The sequence below is a fragment of the Pongo abelii genome, chromosome 19, assembly GCF_028885655.2.
Source record: "Pongo abelii isolate AG06213 chromosome 19, NHGRI_mPonAbe1-v2.0_pri, whole genome shotgun sequence".
In the NCBI taxonomy this organism is placed as follows: Eukaryota; Metazoa; Chordata; class Mammalia; order Primates; family Hominidae; genus Pongo; species Pongo abelii.
The window spans coordinates 97,244,887-97,257,402 of record NC_072004.2 but is presented as its reverse complement, the minus strand read 5'-3'; the positions used below and the strand labels follow the sequence as shown (position 1 = coordinate 97,257,402).

Below are 12,516 nucleotides of genomic sequence, written 5' to 3'. Positions count from 1 at the left end.
GCCGAGGTGGGCGGATCACCTGAGGTCAGGAGTTCGTGACCAGAACCCCGTCACTACTAAAAATACAAAATTAGCCAGGCGTGGTGGCGCGCGATGCCATTGCACTCCAGCCTGGGTGATAAGAGCGAAACTGTCTCAAAAAACAAAAACAAAAGCAAAAAAAGAACCCTGCAAACCCTAAAGGCGTCTGGAATCCTGTTTCTGCCTTTGTCCTCAATAGAGCCAACTTGAAAAGCTGGCCACAGCTTCCAAAAGGTCGGGTTTCTTCCTCCTAACCCTACCCGATCTTAGGACCCCAAGGTGGGGGACACACAGGTGACCCCAGGACTCTGGCCCTCTGACCCGGGTGGGGGCGAGCACTCTCCTGGCTCCTCCCCGCTTCAGCCTGAGCGACCTTTGCACCCCAGGTACCTTATCTCCCTGGGAGCGGACAGGGACGCAACCAACGACGATGGCGACCTGCCCTCCGACCTCATCGACCCGGACTTCAAGGAGCTGGTGGCGCTCTTCAAAGGGACCACGATGGACTGAGCCAGCTCTGCCCGCCCGCCCCCGCGCCCAGGGCCGCCTCCCTGGAGAAGCCGCGCGTCGCCCATGGGCCAGCACGTGCCCCACCCGTGGGCCAGGGGCGGCCGGACCCGTCCCTCCACGACCCCGCCACCCCTCCTAGGCCTGGCTTTGTCTCCAGGTGAATTTTTTACTGTGACACTTTTTACTTTTTCAATAAACGTGACTCCCAGGTGAGGGGGCCTGGGTCTACACACATGGTGCCTGTGGTGGTGTCCTGATTACTGGGCTCTGGCCGCTGCCAGTGGCCGGCGGCGCTCACCGTTCAGGCCCGGGAGGTCCGGAGCTTCCGCCACGAGCCCCAACCCCGCACTGGAATCCCGGCCGCCCCCGCCCTCCGCCAGCCGGGCGGTCACGTGGGAGCGCGCTGCGTCTGCGCCTGTGCAGCCGGCGGTGGCGTCACTTCCGGCGGGGCCTCCCAGCTGGAAGAGGCGGTGGCGGCGGGTCGGGGTGAGGTGAGGCGGGTGCGGCGCCGGGCGGCGGGGACGGGGCGGGGCGGGCGCGGCTGGGCCCCGCCCTGGTGTCGCCGCGCGGCCGCGGGTGCCCTGTAGGGCCGGGCGGGGCCGGGCGCGGGGGAGTGGCCGGGCGGCCGGGGTCCGAGGGAGGGGCCCGCATTCCCCGCCCGGCACCTGCAGGAGGGCGCGGCCCGCGGGGCGCCTGGGAGCGCGCGTGGGGAGGGCGCGGCTCGGACTGAGCGCTTTTCACGCCCAGGCCGGGGCAGGGGCAGGGGCCGGGGACCCGGCGCGGCCAGATGCTCTCAGCGGGCCCGCCTTCTGCCGCCGTCGGGGCTCTGGGGCTGACAGAGCCCCGCTTTCCCGGTCTCCCGGAGGGACCGTGCCTGAGGATGCCTCCGATTCTCGGAGCGCGGCGGGCCCGGCCGTCCGCATTCTTCTGTCCATTTTTCGGCCTTGCCCTCTTTCCCGTCTCCCCGGGCGGTGATGCTGGGCCTAACGGGGAGAACGGGGCCTCCGCCTGCCTTCGAGACACTCACTGGGCGGTGGTTGTGACCGCGGGGGCGGCAGCCATACGGGGCACGGGCTGTGCTTCTCTCCCTCCTGCCCCAGGGTGGCCGTCGCAGTAAGGTGGTCTTTCAGCTGGATCCCCAAGGATGAGTAGGATAGTTTTGGGCAGAGAAGACAGGTTGACCAAAGGCCCTGAGGTGTAAACAGGGAGCAGTGAGTGGACTTTGGGTGGGATGTGGCGAGAACGTGTAGAGAGGGTGGGAAGTGGGACGTGAAGGAAGAGCCAACTCTTCCTAAAGGACAGGGCTGGATTTGGGGCGAGTCAGGGGAGGTTGTGGTTTGAGTGGGATCGGGATGGGGAGGAGGGCGCACACGCTCAGTCTGTTGCTGCCACCACCCAGGGAAGAGGGTGAGGAGGTGGTACAGCGCGTAGAGGCTTTCCCCGGGCGGTCTTCAAGGGACCACGAGGTGCCAGTGTGGCAGCTGTGACAGCGGTATCCTCGTGTGCCTGCTTGGGCAGTAGATCATTTTCTAGCCTCGTTGGCTGAAAAAGACACAGAACACGAAGAGAAAGTGGAGTCTTAGAAACTTTGAATCTCAGAAACTCCAGAGGAGCACAGAGTGACTAGCGATGGCGTCACTGATTCTAACTCTGGAACCTCACTATTGTCACGTTGCTGTAGTGTTACCTCATGTCCTGTTCTTAGGCGTGTGGCTGTGTGGGGGAAAGAATTTGAGACTGGGAGGCCAGAGACTGGGGTTCTGTCCCCTCCCCACCAGGAAGTCTCTAAAGCCCTTGGGTCCCCTGGATGAGGAAGGTTCTACATAGTTCTACCCAATGCGACTCCCCTCCCTATCTGGAGGGAGGGCCAGTCTCTGAGCAAAGCCACATGGGTATCAGTGGGGAGTGGGTCTTTCAGGGAGTCCAGAAACCTGCTGTGGGGTGCAGGCAGAGTGGAGGCAGGCTTTGGGGAGGCTCAGGCCAGCTGCAGCATTCGCGCCGAGCCCCAACTGCTGTGGCCCCGGAGGCCCTGGGAGGGGCACCGCTGCTTGGTGGCGGGCTCCTTCAGCGCTGAACTGGGAGTTCTCAGGGTATCTTTCTGGTCCAACTGTGGGGACGTGGGCAATGTGTGTAAGGGCCCAGCGTGGTGGCTGCCCTGCCCTTAGCCCCAACAAGTGTTTGCTGTGGCTGGTGGCAGTCTCTTCTTTCAGTCCCCAGTGCTTTTCTGGGCCTCCACCTCCCTAAGAGTGGGCTGGCTCTACATTCCAGTTTACCCAGAAGAGTTGTTTCATTCTTAATAATCAACAGCATCCCTTTCGTTCTTTTTTTTGAGGGCGGAGAGCAGAGATGGGGCCCTTTTTTTGTTTGTTTGTTTTTGTTTTTGTTTTTGAGATAGAGTCTTCCTCTGTCTCTGTTTCCCAAGCTGGAGTGCAGTAACATGATCTCCGCTCACTGCAACCTCCACCTCCTGGGTATAAAGCGATTCTCCTGCTTCAGACTCCTGAGAAGCTGGGATTACAGGTGCATACCACCATGCCTGGCTAATTTTTTTTTCTTTTTTTTTTTTTTTTTTGGGAGACAGAGTCTTGCTCTGTTGCCCAGGCTGGAGTGCAGTGGCACAATCTCGGCTCACTGTAACCTCTGCTTCCTGGGTTCAAGCGATTCTCCTGCCTCAGCTTCCCAAGTAGCTGGGACTACAGGCATGTGCCACCACGCCCAGCTAATTTTTGTATTTTTTTAGTAGAGATGGGGTTTCACTGTATGTTGGCCAGGCTGGTCTCGAACTCCTGACCTCAGGTGATCCTTCTACCTTGGCCTCCCAAAGTGCTGGGATTACAGGCCTGAGCCACTGTGCCCGGCCTAATTTTTGTATTTTTTTTTTTAGTAGCAATGGGGTTTTGCCATGTTGCCCAGGCTGGTCTCAAACTCCTGACCTCCTGTGATCTGCCCACCTCAGCCTCCCAGAATGCTGGGAATACAGGTGTGAGTCACCACACCTGGTCGAGATGGGGCTCTTTCTGTGTTGCCCAGGCCAGTCTTGAACCCCTGACCTCCAAACGTGCTAGGATTACCACCACATCTAGCCCCTTTCTTTTTTCTTTTTTTGAGGCGAAGTCTCACTCCTGTCCCCCAGGCTGGAGTGCAATGGCATGATCTCGGGTCACTGCAACCTCTGCCTCCCGGGTTCAAGCGATTCTCTTGCCTCATTCTCCTGAGTAGCTGGGATTACAGGCATCTGCCACCACGCCCGGCTAATTTTTGTATTTTTAGTAGAGACGGGGTTTCACCATGCTGGCCAGGCTGGTCTCGAACTCCTGACCTCAGGTGATCCGCCCACCTCAGCCTCCCAACGTGCTGGGATTACAGGCGTGAGCCACCGCGCCTGGCCCCAGCCCCTTTCATTGTTAACAGCATCCAGTTGAACGATATGGCACATGCTTGTCCTGTCCATCATCGTATTGGATAAGGAGCCACAGAGACCTCACTGAGCTGCTGGCTTTCCATGGCTGTGCCTCCATCCCTATTGGAGCAGGCGAGCATCCCTGTGGGCTGCATCACTTTGGATGAGGATGCTGAGGCTCAGAGGAGCTTGCCTGGGGCCCCAGAGTAGGGGAATACCTGCAGCCCAGTAGGCCAGGCCCTGTAGGCTGGACAGCCACAGAAGCAGGCCGTCAGGTCCTGCAGAATGCACGGACCTGCAGGTCGCCTGCGCTCTGTGTGGCTGGTGGCAGGTGGTCCCGTGGCAAAGGCTGTTGGGGCAGGAGTGGAGCAGCAGGTGACACCTGATAAAACAAGTTGGGGCTGGACAGTGGGCTTGATGGCAGCAGAGGGCCTGGGTGACACCCTAGTGGTAAGTGACTTGGGGATAGGGTTTCAGGAAGATCATGTAGACATCTGTGTCCACCTGTCCTGATGCTGGGCGTCTGGAACCGGAGGTTGTCCCAGCACTGGGTGGGGTGGGGGGGCCGTGGGGTGTGGAAGACTTTGAGGGGAAGGGGAAAAAATACCTAAAGACCATGTAGCCTGAGGGGCTCTGGAAGGGTGGTCCTGGGCCAGGAGAGTGTCATCGAGGGTCCTCCCATGTGAGACCCCAGCCATTGTGAGCTGCGCTATATTTTACAGTCCATTGAGAAAGAAAAACCACCATTGGTTGAACTCTGACATGTTAGCAATTGTCAGGCGCGGCCCAGTTTCAAAGATATTAAAATATGAAAACTATGAAAGAAAACTCTCGGAGGCAGTGGGGCGTGGTGTAGCGACTGAGGAGTACGGGGCCGTGGCCGGGACATCGGCATGCTCGGTCTTGATTCTGACTGAAAGAGGGAAGGAAAACGGGACCGAGGCATTGCCTGACCCGTGGTGGCCCAGGTGGGATGAAGGCCGGAGGGCCGGGCTGGGTGGGGTCTCGAGACCTCTGAAGTGGGGCTGTCTCTCTGGGCTGAATGGAGCCCCTCCCTCCCACCCTTCACCTATGGTGGGCCTCGGTCAGGCCGTCCCTCCCCTTTACCTGGGCAGCTGAGGTGTCTGTCTCCTGCTGGCTCAGGGGCTGCCACCTCAGGTGGCCGTCTGTCGTGTGCTGGGTCTTTCCGGCTGCCCCCGGTGCTTCTCTGGGCCTGTGCCATTGTCCCCTGCTCACTCTCACCCACTGTGGTCCTGTGTCCCTCCACATCCACCACCTCAGGGACCCCATGCATGCGTGTTGTGCCTCAGGGTTCCCTCTGCTTAGCCAGACACCAGCCTGCTGCCCACCAGGCCTGAGCTAGGGCTGAGCTGCCTGCCAGCCACACTTCTGCCCTCCCCCTTCAGCTGTGTGCCTCACTGTACTAGGCCGCCCCGCGGGCATTGTTGGAGGCCTTCTCATTGTGGTTCCATGGTGACCTCTTGGTTCAGAGCTCGCTTGACCTCCAGCCCTCTCCGTGGAGGGCTCCTTCCTGCCCTCACAGACACCGTCCTGGCCCCAGCTCTGGTTATGTCCGTGCCTTGGCCCTCTGCAGCTTTTTCCCGTGCCGTGTGTCCCGGGGCCTGTCTGTGGCCCCTTAGGTCCTGCCTCTTGTGCTTGGTGTCCGTCTCTGTGTGGGGGCTGTGGTGCCCCCTCTGGCTGCTGATTCCCTTATGGGAATAGGCCAGGTGTGCATTGCTCCCCTTCTGCGGTGTCTCTTCCCTTTGGGTAATTACAAGTGAAATTCTCCAGCTGTCCTTGTACGCATCTTGGGTGTGTGTACCTAGGAGCAGAATGGCCGGGTCATACGTTGTGGACAGATACTTGATTTTTAATGGAAAATTCCTTCTGGGTCAGAATTGGGCACCCAGCTCCTTGTCAGGGCCCCAGGAGGCAGTAAGGCTGAGTGAGCTGCAGAACCGTTTCTTGTACTTCCAGGGGGACAGCAGGCCCCTGGCCTCTTGGAACCGCTGGCACATCCAGGAAAGCCTGGGGCTATGTGTGCAGGGTGGGGGGGTGGGGGGGCAGTGTGAGGCCCTGGGAGTCGCTGAGCTGGAGGAAGAAGTAGGGAGAGGTGGGAAGGGCTCTTCGTGTCTGGGAAGACTTAGAGGACACAGCCCGTGGTGTTGAGGGTGTGGGTACATTTCTTCTCCTAACAAGAGGAGGCAAACGGGACTCCTTGTTGACTTAAAAAAACTGTATGGGTGCGGCTGGGTGTGGTAGCTCACGCCTGTAATCCCAGCACTTTGGGAGGCCAAGGCAGGTGGATCACGAGGTCAGGAAATCGAGACCATCCTGACTAACACAGTGAAACCCCGTCTCTACTAAAAATACAAAAAATTAGCTGGGCGTGGTGATGGGCGCGGTGATGGGCGCCTGTAGTCCCAGCTACTTGGGAGGCTGAGGCAGGAGAATGGCGTGAACCCGGGAGGCGGAGCTTGCAGTGAGCCGAGATCGCGCCACTGCACTCCAGCCTGGACGACAGAGCGAGACTCCGTCTCAAAAAAAAAAAAAAAGTGTGGGTGCACAATAGGTGTATATATTTATGGGGTTTTAAATTTATTTACTTAGAGACAGAGTCTCGCTCTGTCATCCAGGCTGGAGTGCAGTGGTGCGATCTCGGCTCACCACAGCCTCCACCTCCCAGGCTCAAGCAATCCTACCACCTCAGCTATTACTCCTGCCAAAGTTTTTATATTTTTGTAGAAATGAGATTTTGCCAGCTGGGCACGGTGGCTCACGCCTGTAATCCGAGCACTTTGGGAGGCCGAGGCGGGCGGATCACAAGGTCAGGAGATCGAGACCATCCTGGCTAACACGATGAAATCCCGTCTCTACTAATAATACAAAAAATTAGCCGGGCGTGCTGGCGGGCGCCTGTAGTCCCAGCTACTTGGGAGGCTGAGGCAGGAGAATGCCGTGAACCCAGGAGGCAGAGCTTGCAGTGAGCCGAGATCACGCCACTGCACTCCAGCCTGGGCAGCAGAGCGAGACTCCGTCTTAAAAAAATAAATAAATAAATAAAAGAAATGGGATTTTGCCATGTTGCCCAGGCTGGTATTGAACTCTTGGGCTCAAGTGATCCGCCCTCTTCAGCCTCCCAAAGTGTTGGGATTACAGGCCTATTTTAATAGGCCAGCAACTGCGCCTGGCTTTTTTTTTTTTTTTTTGAGACGGAGTCTTGCTCTGTCGCCCAAGCTGGAGTGCAGTGGCACGATCTCGGCTCACTGCAAGCTCCACCTCCCAGGTTCAAGCACTTCTCCTGCCTCAGCCTCCCGAGTAGCTGGGACTGTAGGTGCCCGCCACCACATCCAGCTAATTTTTGTATTTTTAGTAGAGACAGGGTTTCACCATATTGGCCAGGCTGGTCTTGAACTCCTGACCTTCTGATCCACCCCCCTCGGCCTCCCAAAGTGCTGGGATTACAGGTGTGAGCCACCGCTCCTGGCCCTTTTTTTTTTTTTTTTTTTCTGAGATGGAGTCTTGCTCTGTCGCCCAGGCTGGAGTACGTTAGCGCGATCTTGACTCACTGCACCTCCACCTCCCAGGTTCAAGCGATTCTCCTGTCTCAGCCTCCCGAGTAGCTGGGATTACGGGCGCCTGCCACCACGCCCGACTAATTTTGTGTTTTTAGTAGAGTCAGGGTTTCACCGTGTTCGCCAGGCTGCTCTCAAACTCCTGACCTCAGGTGATCCACCCGCCTCGGCCTCCCAAAGTGTTGGGATTACAAGCATGAGCCACCATGCCTGGGCTTTTTTTTTTTTTTTTTTGACACAGGATCTTGCTCTGTTGCCTGGGCTGGAGTGCAGTGCCACAATCTTGGCTCACTGCAGCCTTGACCTCCTGGGCTCAAGCAGTCCTCCCACCCCAGCCTCTGAGTAGCTGGGACTACAAGTGCATGCTGCCACACCAGGTGTGTTCAGATGGGTGTGTGCAGCATGTGTGTGGGCAGGTGTGTACAGACAGGTGTGTGCGGGCGGTTGTGTGTATGCATGTGTGTGGCAGATGTATTCAGCTAAGTTGTGTGCAGGCAGGTATGTGTAGGCAGGTGTGTGTGTGTGTGTGCATGCACGCACGCAAGGCAAAGGGAGCCCTGGAAGGGTAGTTGCTTGGGAGGATGTGGGGCCATCAGTGGGATCTGGGGCAGGAGTGACAACCGAGCTCAGCAGGGGGACCCCAGGCCAAAGGTGTGGCTGCGTAAAGGCCAAGTGGCCACTGGAGGCAGAGGATGCATAGGGAGAAGAGCCACTGGGGAGGGCAGGCTGGGAGGCAGGTACCCCTAAAGCAGCAGTCGGTCAGTGGTGAGAGCCAGCAGGGGGTGAGGCAGGGGGCTGGCCAGTCCACCTGTTACCTGAGCTCTGCCTTTCTCTGTAACGGGAGCTTCCCAGCAGGCAGCGTGTCCCTGTGGGACCCTCAACCCAAACAGGCCTTTCCCTCTGTGCTCTGGTGTTCGTGGGCTGGAGTCCCTGGCAGGAAGACTGGGCAGAGAGATCCCGGAGTCCAAGAAAGGAGAGGTGACTTTGTGAGCAAACTGGGTGCTGCCGTGGGTGGGGAGCCCCTGGCCCTGTTTGGACCCCACTCCTGGCCTGGGATGGGGCACAGAGTTCAAGGGCTGGGAGCTGGTTTTCTGCTTTTTGCTGGTTTTGCCCTTGAGCCGTGGGATTCTGATCACATGTGGTGTTTGAGGGCTGGACCACTGACATGAGGCGGAACAAGCCAGAGAGGACTGGAAGCCTCAGTGCTCCTGGCCCTCTGTGGGGGCTGCAGCCATGTGCCCTGGAGTATCTGCAGCCTTGGGCCCCAGAGTTGCAGGGGAGTTGCTTGTGCTAAAAGCCCCCTCCTCGGAATCCTGGGACTCCCCTCCCCCAGAACCTGGAGTTGCCACCTCTGGAGCAGGGCAGGCTGGAGACCAGCCCTGTTGGCTTCCCCACCTTGGGGTTGTGTGTCCTCAGCTGGAGTGGGGACACTGTCCAGCCTGCCATTGTGAGCATCTGAGCCTCAAAATAGACTCCCTTTTTCCAGAGCCGTGGATTCCCCTGGGTTGAGAGGCCATAAACGGGCGGCAGCCCAGGGTCCTGGTCACCAGGTCAGGCCCAGCAGCTTCCTCCAGGGCCACCCCCTCTGCCCACCAGGGGAGTTGGAGTTTGGTTCCATCTCCAGGGTAGTGATGTGGCTCATGCTCTAGGGAACCAGGAAGCTGGACCTGGGTAGGTGCCGGCGAGCTGAGATCACCCTTAGGAAGCTCATCCCCGTTTTACGGAAAGGAAATCAAGGCTCAGCAGAAGCCGTTTGCCCAGCCCTGCACCAGGGAGAGCAGGGTCAGTTTCCTCAGGGGCTGCGGGCCCTCTGCTGCAGTGAGAGGCAGCCGGACATCAGAGATGCTGACGGCCCCACCAGCCCGCGTGGGGAGGGACTCTCGCCACGGCGCTCTCGGGGCTGGGGCTGAGGCCTCCACGTCTTGCAGAGCTCAGGCCGCTGAGCGGGCTTGATCGCTTCAAGTCGTGTGTGTGTCCAGCTGGTCTGGCCAGCTCCCTGCTACCTCCTAGGGTTGCCTGGAGCCCACTGGCTGCCTGTGACTGGACCCCAGCCTGTGGGGGACACCCTGGTAGGCAGGGGGACCACGCACTTTGTTCACATCTGAAGGGAGGAGGCAGGTGTGCCCTGCGTCCCACTCCTGCGCTGGCTTCTGTTTCAGAGGCTGAGGGGATCTGGCGGTGGAGCTAGGATCAGACGCCCCCGCGATGACCAGGTGGGTCTCAGGCAGGTGGGCTGGTCTCCACCGGGGCAGGGTGTGGGCTCCCACCCTGCTGTGTGCCCTGTCTCATGCGCCAGGCTCCCCCAGCTCCCCCGTCTCCAGAGTCGTGTACAACGGCAAGAGGACCAGCAGCCCCCGCTCCCCACCCAGCAGCAGCGAGATTTTCACCCCGGCCCACGAGGAGAACGTCCGCTTCATTTACGAAGGTGGGTGCGCCTGCCACACACAGCTCCTGCCCTGTCCTTGACGGAGTCAGCTCTGCCCCCAGCCCAGGACCCACGCTCCGAGGAACCTCCTGCGGCCCCTGCCCCTGCCCCTCCAGGACACAGATAGCCCCATCACTGTGTCCACAGCCTTCAGGGCCCAGGCAGGTGGGGGTGGCCGAGGGGACCTTGTGTGGAGAGGAGACCTGGTTCTGATCATGGGGGGAGCCGGGAGGAGGGGCTGGGAGTGGGCCATGCCCCAGATAGAGGCTGCGTTGGGAGCCAAGTCACCCATGCTAGCAGCACTGGAGGAGTTTGCTGGGGAAAGGGAGGGGCCTTTGAAGACAGACAGGCACGCACCCAGCCATGAACAGGCGTGTTGCAGAAGTGGCCAGGAGGTGGTTGTCTGGGATTAGGGTAGTGTGCTGTGTGCTGGGGCTGGGGAGGTGCGTGGGTGAGGTGGGAAAGATAGAGGCCTAGCTGAGGAGGATGCTCTGCCTCCGAGGTGCAGGGAAGCCTGGGGTAGGTCATAGGGGTCCCTCTGACCACAGTCCTGGTCATCTTGTGGGGAAGGGACAGGCCTGCCAGAGGAGCAGGGATGGGGTCTGCAGGTGAGTGAGGCTGGGGTGGGCAGAGGGCTGTGGGGGAGCATGGAGGACACTTCTGAGGGAGAAAAGGGTCTGGGAGGGCAGGAGCTGAGGGCAGGCACTCTCCTGACGTGGATGCCACCCCCTGGGGCAGGGGGCTCTGAGCACACCGCTCTCTGCCTCTGCAGCCTGGCAGGGCGTGGAGCGAGACCTTCGAGGCCAGGTGCCGGGCGGTGAGCGGGGCCTGGTGGAGGAGTACGTGGAGAAGGTCCCTAACCCCAGCCTGAAGAGTGAGTGGGGGCTGACCTGGGGGCAGGGCTGGGACGGCAGGCCGGGCCTCATGGGCAGGAGGGGCCTGTGCCCACCACCTACCGCGTTGTCCCCTGGCAGCCTTCAAGCCCATCGACCTGAGTGACCTGAAGCGCCGGAGCACGCAGGATGCCAAGAAGTCCTAGAGCGGCCGGCGCCTCTCCCCGGCCTCCGGAAGATCAGGGTGCGAGGTGTCGGTTCCCTCCTGTCCTGTGGCCCTGGCTCCTGGGATGGGGGCGCCTTGCTCCAGCGGGCTGCAGACCCCAGCACTGGCGTGACTGACGGCTGAGGCCTGCCTCTCCTTCCCAAGCCCCCTTCCTTCATCCTTGGGGGTCTCAGGCTGCCCCCATCATGGGGGTCTGGGCCCTGCCCACCCTGCTGCCCTGCCCCAGCCACCCCACCTGGCTGCACTTTTGAAGCTGCCTGTGACCCCCAGGGGCCCTGACCTGACCTCTCTCCTCTCCCTCACCCTCCTGTCCCTGACCCCCAGGGGCCCTGACCTGGCCTCTCTCCTCTCCCTCACCCTCCTGTCCCTGGCCACTGCAGGATCAGGAGGGGAGAAGAAGGAGCCTCTGCTGCCTCCCAGGCTGCTGGGACTGGGCTGGTTTTGTCCTTGAAGTGGCCAGGATACAAGAAAAGGGCAGCCCCACCCCATCCAGCCTGGGCTCCCCGCAGACCCTTGCTGCTCCCGTGGCCTGGACACGCTGGGGAGCTTCTCACACCTACCCCTACCGTCCAGCCTGGCCCCTTTCCTGAATCAGCTTCAAGATGGCACCAGCTCTTTGGGCCTAGGATACTGCCGGGCCCCCCAAAGGGGTCCCCAGCAACCAGGCCTGGCCTCCTGGTGTCTGCGGTAACAGTGTCCCCGTGGGCAGGGGCACCCAGGCTGACCCTGAGGTGCTGCTGCTGGGTCTGTCTTGGCTCTGGGGTGTGCTGGGAGAGTCACTAGGTCCCTTTTTCTTCCTGTGCCCTCTGAAAGCCAAGTGTCTGTGTGGCTGTGGAGCTCGAGGGTCTGTGAATAAAGGCGGCGGCACTGGGCGTCGCCTCTTGGTGGTCTGTCAGGCCTCTGCCCCTGCGGCACACATGCACAGCCAGCTCCCGAGCAGGGCTGGAAACCCCAGATCATGGCGAAGGCTTCTCAAGCCCAGAAATTCTCAGTCTAAGCCACTGGGGGTGTTCAGGTCTCCTAGGGCAGGTGGTTGCAGGGAGGGCATTCTGGAGGGAGAGGCTGGGCTGCCTGATATCACCACCCTTGTTCTGTTACAGGGGCTCCCCAGGGGGCTGCAGAGGTAGTGGGCGCCACCCTGAACGCACCCTCTGGGGTACTGGGCCCCTCCAGGAGCCGGCTCCTCCCTTGTCCAGATGAAGGGGGTGCCGCTGGGTTCCTCCCCTGTCCGGAAGAAGGGGGTGCCGCTGGGCGCAGGAGAGATCCACGTGCACTTGACCTTCAAACCTGGAAGCTGCCCTGGCAGGCCAGACGGGGAGCTCTATTCCTGCTCCTGTTGGAAGCGAAACCAGAATTTATTCCAGGAACACCTTTTCCCAGAAGAGTGGCCCCACAGGCGCCTCCTGGTGGGTGGACTGGTGCAGGAGATGCTGGCACAGGGCCGGCCTCCCCAGGGAGGAGGAGCAGGGGAGGGTGTTCAGTAATAAACCAGCCTAGCTGCTGCCTGGCAGCCAGTGTGCACAGCA

At 60.3% G+C, this 12,516-nt stretch overlaps 2 protein-coding genes and 1 long non-coding RNA gene across 7 annotated transcripts in view; 2 read left to right on the top strand and 1 right to left on the bottom strand.

Moving 5' to 3' along the window:
• The window catches only part of PPP1R27 (protein phosphatase 1 regulatory subunit 27), a 2,412-nt gene extending 1,644 nt beyond the window's left edge, over nucleotides 1-768 (top strand). The window contains exon 3 of the mRNA XM_024234333.3: nucleotides 408-768. Within this exon, the coding sequence (XP_024090101.2) occupies nucleotides 408-531 (124 nt within the window). The 3' untranslated portion in view covers nucleotides 532-768. The remainder of the gene's footprint in view (nucleotides 1-407) is intronic.
• The window catches only part of LOC129051436 (uncharacterized), a 21,159-nt gene extending 20,155 nt beyond the window's left edge, over nucleotides 1-1,004 (bottom strand). Inside the window, exon 1 of the long non-coding RNA XR_008515710.2 lies at nucleotides 830-1,004. This is a non-coding gene — a long non-coding RNA (uncharacterized LOC129051436). The remainder of the gene's footprint in view (nucleotides 1-829) is intronic.
• On the top strand, nucleotides 959-12,516 carry MCRIP1 (MAPK regulated corepressor interacting protein 1). 5 transcript variants are annotated; one of them, XM_063719007.1, is made up of 6 exons: nucleotides 9,554-9,575; nucleotides 9,666-9,719; nucleotides 9,813-9,931; nucleotides 10,704-10,805; nucleotides 10,906-11,008; nucleotides 11,371-11,862. In XM_063719007.1, the coding sequence occupies exons 2-5, from the start codon at nucleotides 9,712-9,714 to the stop codon at nucleotides 10,968-10,970; spliced, it is 294 nt and encodes a 97-aa protein (XP_063575077.1). In that variant the 5' UTR covers nucleotides 9,554-9,575; nucleotides 9,666-9,711; the 3' UTR covers nucleotides 10,971-11,008; nucleotides 11,371-11,862. The 5 variants fall into 5 exon arrangements, with proteins under 5 accessions (XP_024090097.1, XP_024090100.1, XP_054393386.1 ...); XM_024234329.3 differs by lacking the exon at nucleotides 9,554-9,575 and adding an exon at nucleotides 959-1,022 and having other exon boundaries at nucleotides 10,906-11,862; XM_024234332.3 differs by lacking the exon at nucleotides 9,554-9,575 and adding an exon at nucleotides 996-1,017 and having other exon boundaries at nucleotides 10,906-11,862.

Bases quoted from the DNA above. Each gene is read 5' to 3' on its own strand.
- MCRIP1 (XM_054537409.2), top strand. The intron at 9,932-10,703 runs GTGGGTGCGCCT...CTGCCTCTGCAG, and splicing joins CGTCCGCTTCATTTACGAAG to CCTGGCAGGGCGTGGAGCGA. The intron at 10,806-10,905 runs GTGAGTGGGGGC...GTCCCCTGGCAG, and splicing joins CCCTAACCCCAGCCTGAAGA to CCTTCAAGCCCATCGACCTG.